The sequence below is a fragment of the Bidens hawaiensis genome, unplaced genomic scaffold (genome assembly GCF_021521415.1).
Source record: "Bidens hawaiensis isolate Kalapana, Puna unplaced genomic scaffold, B.hawaiensis_p1.1 tig00006862_1, whole genome shotgun sequence".
NCBI lineage: Eukaryota > Viridiplantae > Streptophyta > Magnoliopsida > Asterales > Asteraceae > Bidens > Bidens hawaiensis.
Window position 1 is genome coordinate 440,110 of NW_027491468.1, and position 19,587 is coordinate 459,696.

Genomic DNA, 19,587 nt, shown 5'->3' on the forward strand with positions numbered 1-19,587 from the left:
AATTTGTAACTTTTTATTTTCACACCTTATATGAATTACAATACATACTATATAATTAGTAACTTACATTTTACATTATATAACTTGCATTTTACATAACTACCATTACATAAAATTCAAAAATTTCAATATATATTATTTGTATTTCGAATCTAATTATGTAACATTGCATATTATTTGAAAATCCATTAATTACGACATCAATTCTATTCCTTCTTACTATAATCATTTTGAAAATTTTTGAAAATTCCTAAATTTATGTTTTTAATCAATTACATTTATACCTTCATTCTATAATTTTCTCTACCACTACCCTAATTCGTTTCCTATAAATATGTACATTTGAAAGGATAATTCTTACACCATCAAAGCCTCTTTAGTAAAAACGAGGAGCTTTGTGCCAAGGTTTTTAGTTTTTGTTGTTTATATATCTTCCATTTTCATATTTCATTTTTGAGGCTTAAAAGGGTTATTGTTGTTTAATTTTAAATTTTTTGTGTTTTTGTTAATTTTTCTAGCAAGATGGAGCTAACAAATATCACCATGTTAAACCAATTTGATGTTCTTAACAGTGAGTGATGTGCGAAAATATATATATAAATAAACATGAATCGTAACTAAGCTTTAAAAACCAAACAACCTATCCTAGTTCACACAAACGGTAAGTGTACCGGTCGCGTATAGCAAAGAAAAGGAAAGTCCGGATATCGAACTCGAAGACACGTGAGAACGGCTCAGAATATTAACCCTAATCCAAGTCCTACCTTAAAATATTTAATTGATTTTATTATTATTTTTTATCTTATTTTAATTAAATTAAATAACTTACTTAACTTAACGAAACTAACAAGAAAACTTAACGGAACTAACGGAGCTCTCAAATATGATAAAGAGGAACCACCTAGGTAAGGTATCTTAACGACTATTAACGACGCTCGGGTGACAACGAACACATAAAACCGGGTTCTAAAGGTTATCGAAGTAGACAATAATAAGAGGAAATAGGTCCCCACGGTCAGTTTACTAAAGACCCCTAAAAACGTCTAGAAAGAATAATAAAGCATGGTTGATTTTCTAAGTACCCAATTGATTTATTACTTGGTTCGTATCAAAATCACAAACTCCTCTAAGGCTCATAATCCTAACAAACCTAGGGAATAAGGGGTAATTCAATATTAAAGAATTAAATAACTTGGCTTACAAATTAACCTAATCAACGGCTAGGAAACCGCACGTGGTCTCGCAACGGCTAACTAGATCGACTAGACCAAAGAGATAAACCAACTCCTAATGTCTTGGTCCAACTAAAAGGAGATGAACTATTGAGATAAAAAACTTTAACCAATCAAACCCTATGGTGACGTCTACCACAAAAAACCAAAAACACCAAGTAATTAGTCTAACATGCAATCATAAACCAAACACGAAACTAATTCATGTAAAGATAAAATCACATGAGGTATAATTAATATAACATTGAACAACTCAATAGAACTCATAAAATAAAATCATAATAATATGAACTTGACAATAGAAAATCTATTATATGCTCGTTAGTCAACCCAAAATAATTGTCAACACATCGTCAATCAACCAAACCTAGATAGTTCTAGTAATTTAGGTATTCATATCCAAAGCAACCTCCAATATAAAAGTATTAAAAGAAAACATCTCTTGAATATTTAAAAAACAAATAATCATATTTTAAGAATAATAACTAAAAAAATGACGAACCTGTAGGTTCCCAGCCGGATCACACAGGAATATCTCGTAACACGAGGGTGCGGAATCCCCACGTAATACGATACGAGCGTAAGATAGATAATACGTTGAACCGATAAAACAAACACACGGCACAATACTAATAAACTCGATTGTATTGCAATACGTCAACACGTGATATCAATAATCACTAACACACGTTCAGAAAAACTCTTTTACGATAAGCCGAAGTGGAGGTTTAAATAGACCTCGACAACTTCGCCTAACATACTAGGCGAAGTTTTCATAACTTCGCTTATTCTCCAAGTTCGCCTACATCCCAGGCGAACTTATACAAAACAATATTCAAAACCAAACAAACAATCTAAAACGATTATAGACACATACAAAACACAAGATACTGAACTACTGACATTATGCACCAACAGACTCCCCCTTGGCAGTAGCTTCATATCTCTATCTTCATTCTCGTGTCTAGTAATCCCAAAAATCTCGTGCCACTCGTCTTCAAGCATGAACGCCCTGTCTTACACAGACATAGACCACCCTCTAGTACTTCTTGGCTTCATCTTTCCACGCAGGAATGTAGAATATCTTCTTATCATTTAGTACCTGCAAATCAGCTTGAGACAAATTTACCAAGTGCATGGGATCATACACTCTCAGAATCTCCTGTTCGTCCTCATCTTCCATAACAGTTTCAGCTGTTTGACTATCAACGTACCACCACTTGAGACTCTTTAAAAGATCCTTGGGCATTATCTTCATCGGCACTTCTTTCAAACACCGAATCGGCTTATATTTCATCACCATCCAAGGTTTGCCATCAGCTCGCATTCCCCTTTCCTTATCTTCAACTAACTTCCCTTTCTAAGGCTTTAACAACTCAAACTTCTTCTCTTTCACACTTTCTTTCCACACGATCTTCCCAATTATTCTAGCCATATTGCCATCACTCCTATTAATCAATATCAATTTAGCCAAATCCTTCACCTCACACTCAGGCAAGGTATTGAGTGATCTCAAAGTCCTCTTAAAATACTGAATCCCATAAAAGCGTTTAATCACAAATAACTTTAACTGCTCATCATATAGCCAGCAAATAATGCCTTTCTTCGACTCAGCATACCCCTTGATATTGTAACTCTTTTTGAACATTGTTGGAACCGCTGACTTCTTTGTCTTAACAAACCACTGAGCATAGCCTTCTTTCCATCTCGGCTGTTCTTCCCACTCAGACTCATCTGACACATCCATATCTTGACTCACATTCACCTTGTCAACATCTGGAATATCATGTTCTACACTATCATCCACAATCTCACCTTCTTCTATCTCACTATCAATCACAATCTGTTCTCCTATCTTTTCAATCTCATCAACAGTTAACACATCATCTGTTAAATCATCATCATCACCCAACATTTCCTCATCATCAACAACAACGACATTCTCACCACCTGATCCACCTGATGTACCAGTTGACTCCCCCTGAGATGTGGAAGTCCCAAGAGTTTGTTCAGTTCTTGGCAACTCACCACCTGCACCTTTCGATGCATTGGGATCATCGTCTCTATCTTGTCTCTTCTTGGTTCTCAACTCGTCGCCCTTGCAGCTCGTCTCCCCCTAAGATGCTAAGAACTCTTTAAGGGCATCAAATAATTTACTGTGTTCAACAAGGAGGGACGACTGTAACTGGTTCTCTGCCACAAGTCTCTGGATGGCATGAGTTTGGATGAGATTAATTCTTGACTGTTCAGCAATCACCCGTTCAAGAGCTGCTATCCTCTCGGAATCTGATAAAGTAACATCAAAATCAAACCTTATGTGAGAAATGTCTTGAGCATACGGTGGAGGAATGCCCAAGCTAGCTGGAATATCAGAAGTAGTCTGAAAAGTAACTGCGGGTGGTATTGAAACATGTATCCCCGCAGTAGCAACCAACGTTGACTCAACAAATCTTGCAACAACCTCCGATGGAGTGACAGTAGGAGGTGGCAAGGAGACTATCTCCGGTGCTGTAAATTGAAACGTGGTCAGAGGAACACCAAAGGATGAAGATGTGGTCACCACGGGAACACTTGAGGTAATCGGTACTGTCACAGTCATAGAAGCAGGAACCATAGTCATACCAGATAACGAGGGTGGAGAGAAACTAACCACCCTTGAGCTTTCACCAACTCCTGAACTTTCACCAGCTCTGACCTTCTTCGATCTTCGTACCAACTTGTCTAACTCCTCCTCATAGTCAGATTCACTGTCATCCGAGTCTTTCTTTCTCTTGCCATGTATTCTTTCTTGTCTGACCAGAATCTGTTGTGCTTCAGCAATATCGTCAGTGGAGGAGTCAGAGTCGGTTCTCTCAGAATCCGCCACAGACGTAGCGACCATAGAAATATTCACACCAGATGCCTTAGCTACTGGGGCTCAAACCTCAGCAGCTGGTCAATTTGTTCCATGTCAAAGAACCCTTTCCCTCCAAAGGCGACTTCAAGATCGACCTGTTCTTCCGGAGCTGCAACAGGATCAGCAGGCAGTGGTTGCTGTACCACAGGTGGTGGTTGAACCACAGGAGGTGGTTGAGGAACATTTGCCTGTTGCGGTGCCGGGTCACGAAATTCATCTCCTGGAGGAGCAACATAAGCATGATTCACCAAATAACCAAACAATGCAGTGTGCCGTGGACGAAGTTCTGGTTTGCTACGAGCACTTGATGATCTACATTGCGCAAAAATTCTCTCACACTTTCAACATAACGGATAGGACGTCGTTGAGGCAGCGTAGGGGCTACGTGATTCAGAATCATCTGTAGGAATCTCGGGTACATAAAAAATCTTTCCCTGGCGACCGCGCGTCTCTGACGATCAATTTCATAAAACACCATCTGACTAAAGCTGTAGGGCTTGTTGTAAGTCAGGGCAATCATTGCAGATTGCATCGTTGCCCCCATACCGTCTGTACCAGCTTTACGACCAGACATGCACACTATCATCACGTGCATCAGAAACCGCCACTGATCTAATAAAAATCCCTTTCTCCGTTGAGTGTCACCTAATGGACCCGAATAACCCATACGCAGAAACGCACCATCTTTGAATGGAGCCGAATAATCTGTTGGATCATTTGTAGTTTCAACCCCGAACTGTAAAGCGACCCTTATTTGACCTGCCGAGAACTGTACCACCTGATTGTTCACTGTAGCGCGCATAACCGGAGGATCAACTCTACAGTCATATTCTACCGTTCGCCAAAAGTCTTCGATATTTGGTAGTGAAATGGGGAGAGTAGTCGTGATGGCGTGAAAAATACGTGAGCGAACGAGGAATGAAATGATCTCACGATAGTCGTCTATACCACTAGCATCCGGATCCAAAGTGATATACATGTTGTGACCCGGAAAGAACTGTCGGTTGTTGTCACCACCATCGTCACCACCAGCACCACCAGCCCCTGCCACAGTAGCCATATCTGCATAACAAACGGTCTAAGTTAGAACATTGACGTAGCAGATTGACCTATTACCATGAGCGAAGTTATGAAATCTTTTATGTTTAACTTCGCAGAACCCCACTTCGCCTGAGTAAACTGATCAGAACATTTAGGTAAAAATTTCATGTGCCGGCGAAGTTAGTCATATGGCGAAGTTGAGTACAACTTCGCCCTAATCCCTAACTTCGCCTGAGAACAAACCAGAAAACTTAAACAAAATATTCTTGAGGAGGCGAAGTTAAACATATGGCGAAGTTGAGTACAACTTCGCCTAAACCCTAACTTCGCCTAAACCCTAACTTCGCCTCCATCTGAATCGTCGTATAACGGAGATCCGATCATGGTTTTGTTTGGTAGTATTTGAGAATGAAAACAAGAAAAGATAGTTCAATTGAGATCTAGAAGACCAAATGGGTTACAAACACAGTAAAAACAGATAGTTTATCGAGTGTTTAAAGGGTTGCACAAACTATGTCACAAATCCGATCACCAAGTCTTCTGATTATCACCATTAATATGAATTACAGGTTAAACCGATCCTACACACCTTTATCACGGACAAAGACAGATAATAATGAGGTTCGATTCAAGGAATAAGTTCGCCGAGGGTTAGAGGTGTGTGGGTATAAGTTTGCCGAAGTTGTCGAGGGTTAGAGTTTGAAGATACTTTGACTCGTTTGACCACCGAACCCCTCTTATATTTAGAAGCAACCACATAGGCGAAGTTGTGTTATGTTCGCCCATCTGTTAAGTTCGCCCAATATTAACTTCGCCTATAGTAAACCTAGTGGTTAACTTCGCCTGTTAGATAACCAAATAACTTCGCCTATAGTCAAACAGAACCTTATAAAATTAATCAAAATGCAACACGCTTTTAAGATCCTCCGTTAAACATTTAAAATTTACGATCAAAGAACCAAGTAACCAAGTTTTAAACCATAAGACAAAATAGACAATGGAAATTTTAGTAGTAAAATAAACGGGATCAAATTTCAGTCTTGACGAGAACCTGCATGTTTTAGAAAAGATCCGAACAGGAATCATACTAATTAAGTGGCTGTCACATAGATCCATGTTCAGCGGTATTATGACTTAAAGAAACAGGTTGTAAGCAGGTATAAAACTTAGTATGGTTTTCATCGCGTCTGTGATACGGATTAGGTTCAATTAAGCTCAAACTTTAGATGGACATCACATGAGAGATTGTGATGCCTCCTATCTATTCTCAAAGCGTATTTGGCTTTCCCCATGACACCCCGAGTTGACTTCGACCCGTAGTGTCTGATTAAACAGTAAGCACACATCGATCTTTAGAGTCTTCTTCCCGTTCCTTTTTTATGCTTGAAATATTCTCTCTTGCCTCGTTCTTGATATTTGAAACAACATAAGCTTCAGAAGGCTTAACAATATACATGTTTTTTTTTAAAGACATTAATACAACTTCAAATTGTAGACAACTGCAAGTCCCGAATCTGGATCACTGCAGGTAGTTGACACTATCTTCTCAGGAATCAGAACACTCACGGGCTCGTATATGACTGGGTAATCACTTTTCTGCCTATCATTCGGAAAGATGTATATGGAAACATGCACAACTTAGAATGATACTCCACATTAAATTGAGGAGATTTAGTTTGTATCACTTCTACTTTTACGCACCATAGAAAGCTACCATAACATACAATGGTTATTCTAGAGTCTTTTAGGCCTAATAACTTCACCAGTTAAGCACACAAAAACAGTTTTCTATCACTTTCCAAGGTTGGATCAATTTTCTTTTAAACATTGTATTGAAACTTCTTACGAAGTTATAGACTTGAAAAATTATATCATCTCCCTAAAAAAACTTTTAAATTCTATCGCCCCGATCAAGTTAAAGTCTTCAGGTAAACGCCTATCCTGAAGATCCAATGGATCAGCTGGACCGACCACATACGAGTATGCGTCCTTCTAACTAAGTATGAACGACTATTTTTCAGCTAAAGAATAAAAGCCCATCATAAACCGCCCCGGTCACATTCAGTCATCTGGTTAATGGTTATCCTCATAATCTACAAGTAGAAGTAAGGACCAAACATATCCGAAGATATGTCCTTCAAACTTAAGCAACCGACATAATTTTAAGCGATAGTGATGGCCTTTTTTTTTTTTTTTTTTTTTTTTTACTAATAAACCAGGTTACTCGGGATGGATCATCCCATTAAGCTCAACAAGATTTTGAAAACGGGATCGGTCAAACGCTTTAGTAAAAAGGTCGGCAAAATTATCCAAAGAATCAACCTTTTCAAGCACAATTAATTTCTTCTCAGCACAATCCCATATAAAATGATGATGAATGTCAATATGTTTAGTTTTGCTGTGTTTGACGGGATTGTTAGTTACTGAGATTGCAGCAGTGTTATCAATGCAAATAGGAGTTTGAGTGAAATTCAGACCATAATCGCGCAATTGCTGTTGTATCCATAGAACCTGGGAGCAGCAGTTTGATGCTGCCATGTACTATGCTTCGCAGGTTGAAATGGCTACTGAGGTCTGCTTCTTGCACTGCCACGACACCAATCTTCCTCCGAGAAACTGACACCCACCGGTTGTTGACTTCCTGTTCTGATTGCAACCTCCATAGTCAGAATCTGTGTAAGCTACCAAATCCAGTTCTCCCCCTTTCGTGTACCACAATCCCAACTTAGGCTTGCCTTTGAGATACTACAAGATTCTCTTCACTCCCTTCATGTGAGATTCCTTCGGGCTTGCCTGAAAACGAGCACAAAGACAAACTGCAAACATAATGTCAGGTCTAGATGCAGTTAGATACATTAAAGAACCTATGATTGCTCGATATTGGGTGGGATCAACGTCTTCATCACTGTCAGAATCAGCACCCAGTTTGTGGTTGACGCAAACTGGAGTGTCAAATGGGGTGCTATCGTCCATCTTGAAGCGTTTGAGCACATCATGGACATATTTCGTTAGATGAATAAACATCCCATCTTTCTTCTGATCTACCTGCAATCCCAAAAAGAAAGTTAATTCGCCCATGGCACTCATTTCAAACCTTTTCTTCATGACTGCTTCAAATTCCTGACACATGGTGACTTTTGATGCAATAAAAATGATGTCGTCCACATAGACTTGAACGAGTAGAAAATCTCCCCCTTTTCTCTTGATAAAAGCGTGCTATCGATCTTTCCTCTTTCGAACCCATTCTCAAGCAAGTAATCGGACAAGGTTGCGTACCAGGCACGAGGGGCCTGATGTAGCCCATATAAAGCTTTACTCAGTTTGTACACATGATCAGGAAAATCTGGGTCAGGGAAACCCGGAGGTTGTTCAACATACACCACCTCATCGACTTTACCATTAAGAAAGGCACTTTTCACATCTAACCGGAACACTTTCATCTATTTGTGTATAGCAAATGCCAAAAATACTCGAATTGCCTCCAATCTTTCCACAGGAGCAAACACTTCGTTGTAATCGATTCCTTCTTGCTGATTAAACCCTTTTACTACCAGTCTTGCCTTGTTCCGTATGATTATCCCTCTCTCATCTCTCTTACATTTAAAAACCCACTTTGTACCGATAGCATTTACGTTCTGTGGTTTTTCAACTAATTTCCATACTTCCATCTTCTCAAACTGTGCTAATCTTCTTGCATGGCTTCAACCCACGAGCTATCCTTTAGAGCCATTTGATAATTCTTCGGTTCAATCTAGCTGATGAAGCAGGTGTACAAGCTTTCATTTATGATACCTGTGTCTTTAATTCTTGCGTAAACACATGTGTGTTCATCCAAACTTCTTCTTGTTTGAACACCGTCAGACAGATTACCTATCACGTTCTCCAAAGGGTGATTTTTGTTATATCCAGTAGTCTGAACCGGACCGACTTCCAGATTGTTTTCTAAATTTGAAGAGAGTTCATAAGTGTGTGATTGATGTTGAGTGTGAAATGGATTGTAGAATTCTTCTTCAGTAGAGGCAGCAGGAGTATCAACGGCACTTGACGAGGTTGGTTGACTTTCATCGTATTGCGGACGTTGTACAATATTTTCCTCCTCATAATACAGAATCTGTGAAGCAATTTTCTCATCAACTTCTGCAAAATCCAAGTAAGGCACATTAGAAGATTTGAATAGTTTATCATAGTCGAAAGCTTCAGCAGGTCCCATGCTAGGCCTTGGTGATTTGTAACTCGTAATGTCAGTGTTACAGACCACCTCAACCTTGCTGTTTGATAAATTAAAGACTCTTCTGTTGGGAGTCCCAACGACATATCCGACTAAAATACCTTCGTCGGCTTTCTCACCAAATTTAGAGTTTGTCTTTAATATCGAACATGGGGACCCGAAAGGTTCGAGACCATTCAAGTTTGGCTTTCTACCATGCATAAGTTCATAACAAGTTTTATTTAAACTTTTAACAGTTAAAACACGATTAAGGATATAACAGGCTGTGGCAACAGCCTCAGCCCAGAACACCACGGGAAGTTTAGCATCTGCCAGTATGGTTCTGGCTCCTTCGATTAGCGTTCTATTCTGCTTCTCAGCTACTCCATTTTGTTGCGGAGTATACGGGGCGCTGTACTGATGTTCTATCCCTTTCTGTAAGCAGAACATCTCCATCTGATAGTTCTTGAACTCTGTACCATTATCACTCCTGATGTACTTAACCTTTCTCCCAACAATATTTTCAACCTTGGTAATCAAGTTAATTACCAACTGAACTGTCTCATCCTTTGCCTTCAGAAAGTATACCCAAGAGTATCGAGAGTAATCATCGGTTACAACCAAGCACTATGACGTTCCACCTAGACTCTTTACATTCACAGGACCAAAGAGATCCATGTGTAGTAGGTCTAAGGTACTGACAATTGAGTTAACCTTCTTGGAGTGATGAGGTTTTTTGTGTTGCTTTCTTTTCTTGCACGACAAGCATTGATCTTCAAAGTTAAAATTCTTCAAGGGAACTCCAAGTACCAGCCCATTCTTGACAATGTAATTCATTTTGCGAAGATGTATATGTCCCATTCTTCGATGCCATAACTTAGACTTAGACTCAGTTGCCTTTGACAGAAGACATGACTCTTCTGTTGTCATCTCAGTTGACCTCATATCCATTACATACGTGTTCTTTTCTCTTGGAGCTTTCATTACCACCCAGGCCTCTGGTATCTTGAAACCAGGATAAAGAACGATTGCCTCATTTTTAGTAAGCTGCACCGTGTATTCTTTGTCACAAATCTGAGATACACTCAACAAGTTATGCTTCAACTCTTCCACAAAATTCACCTTCTCTAACTTCATTCTTCCATTCGTCACAGTTCCAATACCACTGATTCTACCTCCACTCTCTCCAGCGAAACTAACCCTTCCTCCTTGAACAGATTTCCAGTCACGTAACAATTTGTTGTTACCAGTCATGTGCCGGGAACAGCCACTGTCAACAACCACATATTGTTTACAGCCCTGTTTGACTGTTCCTGCACAATTAAAGAAATAGATTAAAATCTGTTGACCGGCATCCAGTACTTTGGTTGCCCAAAGTCAGTTTGAGGATGGTTTCTGTAAGTTCTGAAAGGAAACCTTCTAGAGGACTGGCTATGAGGCCATCCAAACCTTAGTGAATTAACTGATTTATAATTGTTGGTTTGGTAGTTAACTGGGAAAAAATGAGACTGATTTCTTTGAAATCTTGGATTAGTCCAATGACAGAAATTTGGTGTGTTCACATTCTTACCAGTATCATAATTAGTATTCGTTTTATTCTCAGTTTTCGGAGGCCTCATACGTCTAAATTTTCTCTGTTTTAGAGGACAATCAGCAATAAGGTGTCCTACTTTATTGCATCTGAAACAACTTCTGTTTTGAACTTTCGTCTCAACAGTTGTTGCAGATGTCGAGGTTGCATTACTACCCGTTTGTCTAACATATGGTGGGACGAACGGATTTAGGGAAGAATTCTTTTCATCGGGCTTATATTCCTCCCCACGTTTTAGTAACACTACCTCTTCTTTTATCTCACCCAATTCGGATGACTTGTCCGAATTTGATGAGACAGAGCTAGGGACAGAAATCGCAACATTAGAACTTGACTTACTTGTTTCGCTTTTATTAACTTCAGTTTCTTTAGTAGAAATTTTGATTGGAACTATCTGACTAATCTCAACATTCGCAGATTGCTGATTACTAGGATCATAAGTATAGTTATTGTTATACGGTGGTGGAACTTCAGAAAATCCAATTCCTCCTTTGTTAACCGGAGAACGTTGAACACTTATGATGTGATCTAGCATTGCTGAAGAATTTCTAAATTGTTCAATTTTTCTGTTTAGTTCCACAACTTTTACCTGGTAATCAGCTATCTTTTTATCTTTTTCAGCAATTAGTTTGGTTTTTTCTTCTAACACTTCATAACTAAGATCAATTACTTGTATTTTTTTAGCTAGACTGGCTTTAATACTTCTGATATCCTTTTCACTAGCTTTTATTTTTACCGAGTAACTGTTTTCTCTAGTTTTAGTTTAGTGATGATCTTCTTTTAAGGTTTTAAATTGTGTGTCCAAACTAACAAACTGATCAGTTATTGTTTTCAATTGTTCAGACAGATTTTCACATTGTTCACAATGAAGTTCAGAACTTACCTCAGAGAGCTGATCGTTCACTTCTGCCATATATGCTTGATTTTCTCCCGTCTCCCTCTCACTTCCTCCAGTTTCGATGTTTACCAAATTAGCCTGTTCGAACACTTCCTCAACTTGTATATTCCAGTTGTATCCACCATTCTGTCTAGATACCATAGCCCTATTTTCACTACCGCCCCATTCTGTTGTGCAGGCCTGTTCTGACTTCGTTCGACTCTCTCATTTGTACATTCCTTAGCAAAGTGACCATTTTGTTGATAGTTGTAACATCGAACCTTTGATTTATCAAACCCTGTTCTTTCTCCAACGAACTTTCTACCCGTTTTCTTCATGAATCTCTTTACCCTTCTTACTATCATAGCCATCTGCCACTGCAGGTCCATCTCTTCCAAATCATCAGCATCGATCTGATCATAGTCTTCATCCAAAGTTGCAGGGTCGACTATTTTACCTTTGATGTAGTTCTTATAGGATGCAATGAAGGATGCATAGAGAGCAAACTGCTGTTCAGCTGATTTAACACTCATGGGTATCTGTGAGTAGTTGTAGCTTGGAACATTTGACGAGAAATTTCCAGTTGTGGCTTGAGGTTTTGAAGGATTACTACCTCCATTTACGAAACATACGTCACCATCCATATTGAGAATCACATGACCATCTCGAGTTGAGTTTGAGTTTGATTCTCCCTTTGAGTAGTAGGCAGAGGATTCTGATTTTGAACTTGAGCTTGGAGTGGCTTTCGCACCATACATTCCTGGATCCTGAACCTGATCAGTTGGTGTCTCCTTCCGAACCATGTTAAGCTCAAAATTTCGTAACTTATTGACCACTGTTTCCAAATCGATCTTGGCAAAGTCTTTATCTTCTCTCATCAGAACAGTGTACATTTCCCATTTTGGTGGAAGAGGATCAAGAAGATTCTCTACTATCTCTTCTTCCTTGTATTCAATGGAGTAATTACTTAGTTCGGTCATCAAGTGATAATATCTTGTGATGATATCATCAAGTGATTCATTTTTCAAATACTTGAATACAGAGAATTGGGTTTTTAGCAGCTTTGTCTTGGAAGCACGTATCCCCACATTACCTTCATATCTATTTTCTAGTGCTTCCCATAGCTCTCTAGCAGTTTTGTATTTCTTGAAGGTATGAAGAATCTCTTGTGGAAGAGCCATTGTTATAGCTGCATGAGCTTTACTCTCTGCCTCATACATTTTCTTTTCCTCCTCTTCCATCTTACTGTACTTCTTAATCTGTTCACTACCTTCAAACAAGGATATTGGTGGAATGTATCCGTCTTGAATGCAAACCCACATCTTAGCATCTTGATACTTCACATACTGTTCAAACCGATCTTTCCATGCAACGAAATCGGTACCCTTAAGCATTTTTGGAGCTTTAGTTGCTGAACCGGCTTCAACCTCCATCTTTACCAGTTCTGTAATGTTTATTGAAGTCATAGTTGAAAGAAATACGACTCGAAATAAAAAGAAAGTACTTTTTGTGAACAGTGATCAGATAGCGAAGTTATTACAACTTCGAAGCTTAACTTCTCTTGAAGCTTAACTTCGCTTGAAGCTTAACTTCGCTGAACACTCAACCTCGCTGCTTCCTAACTTCGCCTCTTATTAACTTTGCCTTCACAATAACTTCGCTTAAACCTTATAAGTTCGCTTAAACCCTACGTAAGTTGACGGCAACTTCGCTTGATGAACACAAGGTTTTGCAGGTTTTAATTGGATGTATTGCGAGGTATGCGGAGGTGTTTTGAGGTATATTTGATGGTGGAAGATGGGCAAGACACAAAAACTAGGTATTTCAACGTAAACTCGTTCCGCGAATAGTCGAACGAAACGATCTTAACACCCGTGTGATAATCCCGAACCACACAATCACGAGCAAACGCTCTGATACCAATTGTAGGTTCCCAGCCGGATCACACAGGAATATCTCGTAACACGAGGGTGTGGAATCCCCACGTAATACGATACGAGCGTAAGATAGATAATACGTTGAACCAATAAAACAAACACACGACACAATACTAATAAACTCGATTGTATTGCAATACGTCAACACGTGATATCAATAATCACTAACACACGTTCAGAAAAACTCTTTTACGATAAGCCGAAGTGGAGGTTTAAATAGACCTCGACAACTTCGCCTAACATACTAGGCGAAGTTGTCATAACTTCGATTATTCTCCAAGTTCGCCTACATCCCAGGCGAACTTATACAAAACAATATTCAAAACCAAACAAACAATCTAAAACGATTATAGACACATACAAAACACAAGATACTGAACTACTGACATTATGCACCAACAGAACCAGACTACTATTCTTCAATCCTTTTTGTTACTTTTTCTTTTAGATGATGAGCTCCCCACAAATTGCACAGTAAAAAAACTTTGGTATATAATAATAATAATAATTCTTTTGTTGTGTAGCAATCAATCAAACTTCTGTTTCTTTTTTTTCTTTCTTCTCGCTCCGAAGTCAAACCCAACAAGTGGGTTTTGTTCAATTCTATCTCTTGCTGCCGCACGGACAAAATATGTTGAGGTCTAGGGTTTTTTTTTTGTGTTTATATTATAATAACTCAAGTAAGGCTCATGCAAATAGGCTTTTGAGTCGGGCTTTAACTTGGTTCCTCAAACATTGATCATAAAGGCCTTTTAAGCCTTCCAAAGCCCAGTCCTTTTCCTCTTTAAAACCCGCAACCTACGAAAGATAAATAACTTTGTAAGATCGTACTAAAACAAGTTAAGAAACATTAAATATTATATATATAAATTACTAAAACAATGATAAATGGTGCGGAAAATACGTGTGTTTTACAACACATCAAACATCCCCACACTTAAGACTTTTTCGTCCTTGAAAAAGAAATCTACACAGGATCATAACCAAGTGAAAAACAACAAACTCCCAGATTATTTATCATTATTAAAGCACAAGAAACAACTCGACATATTGACCGCGATTGTCGATATTGTTGTCCACTTAAACCAGCCACTAACCAATCAAGCCCCCATTTTCAATAAGTTTTTTTTATGTCCAAAAATCAAGGCTACACCTACCCCATCTCAGACAAAGAGAGCTAGAAAAACTAGAGTCGAAGCAAACTGGTTCAACAAATCAACATAAGCTAAGGACTCGTTGATGGTACTAATTAGATGCACCCGGTGGAATTTGATGGATGAATGGTCATGTGGAGGTCGTACGAGCTATTCCTAAATATTATTGGACTTTGTCCTATAAACTCCTAATTTGATATTTATTAACTAAGAACCTTCGGGCCCCAATAGTTTATCCTCAGAGTCACTATCCCCAAGGTAACACGTAAACTCTGAGTCCCGTCTAGTATGTGCATCTTTGGCTTCTTTTACTAACTTTAAAGAATGCTTCTTTGGTATTTTACAATACATAACTTTCTCCACAAGCATTTTGTTTTTCTTGAACAACTTTTGAGAATACACAAACATAACTTTCAATACATACTTTTCTTTCTTTTCTTTTTCTCTTTTTTTTTTTCTTTCTTCTTTTTCTTTTTTTTTTCAATCTTTTATATCACCCTAAAATATAACTATTTCTAAGCTTGTAAAAAAATAGACATGTGGTGGTGTGTGTTGGTTTTTAGTGCATCTAAGTATAACCATCTCAAAGTTTTCAGATTTGGTAATCCTCCCTAAGCATCGAAATTCGTTTCACCGTTTTTCAAATTATTATATATATAAAAACTGCTAAAGAGGACTATCAAAGCTAGTTGGGCCTACCGACACATCCCAAATCAGATATGCAAACCATCCCTTCTTTTATTATTATATTATATATTTCAAAAGTTCCGAGAGTTCGTTAGCACATTGGTAATAATATCATTTCCTGCTTAACGTAGAACAAAAACAATTTTCAAGGGACATTTTTTTTTCTTTAAAACTTATTTTATTTTATTTATTATATATATATATTTTAATTTTTTTAACTTTTTTTTTCAAATTCAGTCGCTCCAGCCACTTTTAGTTTTCGGTTCAATGGCTATCCCGTATGTCTATAGGTGGATAACAGGACCAAACATATAAAGTATATGTCCCTCGAACTTAAGTAGCCGACATAATTTTCAGCGAAAGAACAAAACAGGTTTTGTTTTTGTTTTTTTTAAATTTCTACAACTAAGTAAAATAAATTCCCATCCCCACACTTAGAACGAAATCATACTCGATGAGAACAAGGAAAAGAAATAAAATAAAATAAAAATATAAACTTAAAGTAACCAAAAGTAAAACAGAGAACGGGTTACTCCCCTGGTTTATATGCAGATTCTTCATCAGTTGTGTATCGATCAAGCGACCGTATAACATTTCATTTGCGGCCGCAACCCCGGGAGAACTAGTTCCAAAACGCCGTCAGAGCTACCATGCGCATAATAACACCTGCAATAACTCAAACTCGCTCGCATGTAGCGGCGTGTAACACATCAGAAAACAAAAAAACATAAGAAATAAACATATTTTGTGTTTGTATGATTTTTTTTATAATTTTTTTTGGCTTTTGTTGGTTTTATAATTTTTTTTTATAAATGAAAAGACAAACAGAATACCCTCAATCAGCTGCTCGAATGGAGATTGAGTACGAGCAGCTTTAATTGGGAAGATCCTTAGTAACAAAAATAAAAATAGATAAATCAAAAGCTCGGGCTGCCTCCCTAAAGCACTTGGTTTATCGGGTCCTCAGCCTGACCCCTCTCTCACTTCTAACCCGAAGATGCTGTTAGGCGCAAAACCTCGCCTTCCTCCATGCTCACCTTCTCACCAATGTAGTGCTTCAGACAGTGACCATTAACTTTGAAACTCTCATTCTTGTCTTCAATTTCTACTGTTCCATACGGGAAGACTTCCTTAACTGTGTATGGTCCATACCAACGGGACTTAATCTTTCCCAGAAATAATTTGAGTCGGGAATTAAACAAGAGTACGAAGTCCCCACACTAGAACTGTTTATCACCTCTCAACTTCCTATCATGCAGCTCTTTGGTCCTCAACTTATAATTATACGAGTATGCATAAGCATGATCGCGGAGCTCCTCTAACTCATGTATCTGATGGAAACGGTTATCTCCAGCAGTCGAAAGATCAAGGTTAACTGTTTGAAGCGCCCAAGAAGCACGATGTACCAACTCAACAGGTAGATGACAGGCTTTCCCATAAATCATCTGAAATGGTGTGGAACCGGTCGGAGTTTTGTACGCTGTACGGAAAGCCCACAAAGCATCATCTAATTTGTCGGACCAATCCTTTCGGTTTAGCCCAACCGTCTTCTCAAGAATTCGTTTAATGCCCCGGTTACTCACTTCCTCCTGCCACTGGTCTGTGGGTGGTAGGCAGTCGCAAGTCGATGGGTGACCCCATAGCTTTGCAACGCCTTCTCCATCTGCGCGTTGCAGAAGTGAGTACCTCGATCGCTGATCAAGGCTTTCGGTACACCAAAACGAGAGAAAAGATTTCTCAGAAATCTCACTATAACTCGGGCGTCGTTAGTGGGCAAGGCTTTGGCTTTGACCCACTTGGAGACGTAATCAACCGCCAAGAGTATGTACTTGTTCCCTCTTGACGACGGGAACGGGCCCATAAAATCAATACCCCAAATGTCAAAAATCTCGCAAACCTGATTTTGCATTTTGGGGCATCTCATTTCGGGATGAGATGTTACCAATACGCTGGCATCGGTCACAGCTTTTAACGAACGTGTGAGCATCTTTGAAAATCGAAGGCCAATATAATCCTGAATCGAAGACCTTCTTAGCAGTAAGAACATCACCATGGTGACCTCCTGTCGGTCCCTCATGACAGTGGCTCAAAATTCGCCACCCCTCTTCAACATCCACACATCTCCTCACCAGCTGATCAGCACCTATACGAAAAAGAAACGGGTCGTCCCAAATGTAGAACTTTACGTCAGCAAAGAATTTCTTCTTTTGCTGGTGAGACATCCTCTTAGGGAGGGAACCATCGACGAGGAAGTTAGCGAAATCGGCAAACCACGGGTAGCCGTCATCCTGGGCTCTGACAAACATGAGATTCTCTATCGGGAAATGGTCATTGATGATGACCCCAACATCTCCAATCTCGGCTCTCTCAAGAAGTGATAAGTGATCGGCCGCTACATTCTCGGCCCCCTTTTTATCACGGACTTCGATATCAAACTCCTGAAGCAGTAGGATCCATCGAATGAGACGTGGTTTAGCATCCTGCTTGCTGAAAAGATAACGAATGAAAGCATGATCCGTGTAGACGACTGTTATGGACAGAACAAGATAGGACCTAAACTTATCGAATGCAAACACTACAGCTAACAACTCTTTCTCTGTGGTAGTGTAATTCTCCTGAGCACTGTTTAGGGCCCGACTAGCATAGTAGATCGGGTGGAAGTGCTTCTCCTTCCGCTGTCCAAGCACTGCTCCAACGGCATAGTCGCTAGCGTCGCACATCAATTCGAATGGCAAAGACCAGTCGGGAGCAATCATGATCGGGGCGTTAACGAGTTTGTCTTTTAGAAGATCAAACGCCTCGATACACTGTTCAGAGAAGACAAATGGAGTGTCTTTCTCTAGTAGCTTGGTCATCGGTCTCGCGATTTTTGAGAAATATTTGATGAACCGACGATAGAAACCAGCATGACCTAAGAAGCTACGTATGGATCTTACAGACGTGGGCGGGGGAAGATTAGAAATGGTTTCAATTTTAGCTCAATCGACCTCGATCCCCGCACTCGAGATCCTATGTCCTAGAACAATGCCCTCGCGTACCATGAAATGACACTTCTCCCAGTTGAGGACTAGGTTGGTGTCGACGCAACGAGCCATCATCCGATCAAGGTTGGAGAGACAATGATCAAAAGAATTCCCGAATACAGAAAAGTCGTCCATGAAGACCTCCATGGAATCCTCGATCATGTCGTGAAAGATCGCCACCATACATTGCTGGAAAGTAGCCGGGGCGTTACATAGTCCAAAGGGCATACGTTTATAGGCAAACGTGCCATAGGGGCAGGTGAATGTGGTTTTCTCCTGATCATCGGGAGAGATCGAGATTTGGAAATACCCGGAGTAACCATCCAGAAAGCAGTAGTACTGCTGAACCGCCAAACGCTCAAGCATCTGATCAATGAAAGGCAAAGGAAAATGATCTTTCCTAGTGGCATCGTTCAGTCTGCGGTAGTCGATGCAGACTCCCCAACCGGTCACGGTCCTAGTGGGAATAAGCTCGTTCCTTTCATTGGTGACGACAGTCATGCCACCCTTCTTGGGAACCACTTGGACCGGACTCACCCAGGCATTATCAGAGATGGGAAATATAATTCCCGCATCAAGGAGTTTGATGATTTATTTCTTAACGACCTCTAGCATTTTCGGATTAAGCCTCCGTTGAGGCTGAACGACAGATTTGAAATTATCCTCCATGAGGATTTTATGAGTGCAAAACGAGGGATTAATCCCTTTGATGTCGATAATTTTCCATGCTATCTCCTCCTTGTGCGCTTTCAGCACCTTCAACAACTTCAATTTCTCGACCTCCGTCAAGGCAGACGCGATGATGACGGGTAGCTTCCTCTCCTCGTCCAGAAATGCATACTACAGATGATCGGGTAGATCCTTAAGTTCTAAGGAAAGAGGAGGGCTCTCAACAGAGGGTCGGTCTCTCGGATCGTCTCTCACGATCTCAACAGCTGACTC

At 39.6% G+C, this 19,587-nt stretch overlaps 1 protein-coding gene across 1 annotated transcript; it reads right to left on the reverse strand.

Annotated features, from left to right (window-relative positions):
- Window positions 1-16,608: 16,608 nt before the first annotated feature.
- Window positions 16,609-17,067, reverse strand: LOC143633706 (uncharacterized). The gene is made up of 2 exons (XM_077101957.1): window positions 16,860-17,067; window positions 16,609-16,757 (listed from the first exon to the last, which is right to left on the reverse strand). Exons 1-2 carry the CDS (start codon window positions 17,065-17,067, stop codon window positions 16,609-16,611), a joined length of 357 nt encoding a protein of 118 aa, XP_076958072.1.
- Between the last annotated feature and the right edge of the window lie 2,520 nt (window positions 17,068-19,587).

Excerpts from the sequence above, each read along its gene's own strand:
- LOC143633706 (XM_077101957.1), bottom strand. The coding sequence starts at position 17,067 with ATGATTTATGGGAAAGCCTGTCATCTACCTGTTGAGTTGGTACATCGT. Across the intron at positions 16,758-16,859 it reads GCATGATAGGAAGTTGAGAG|TTAAGGAAGTCTTCCCGTAT; the intron begins GTGATAAACAGT and ends GACCATACACAG.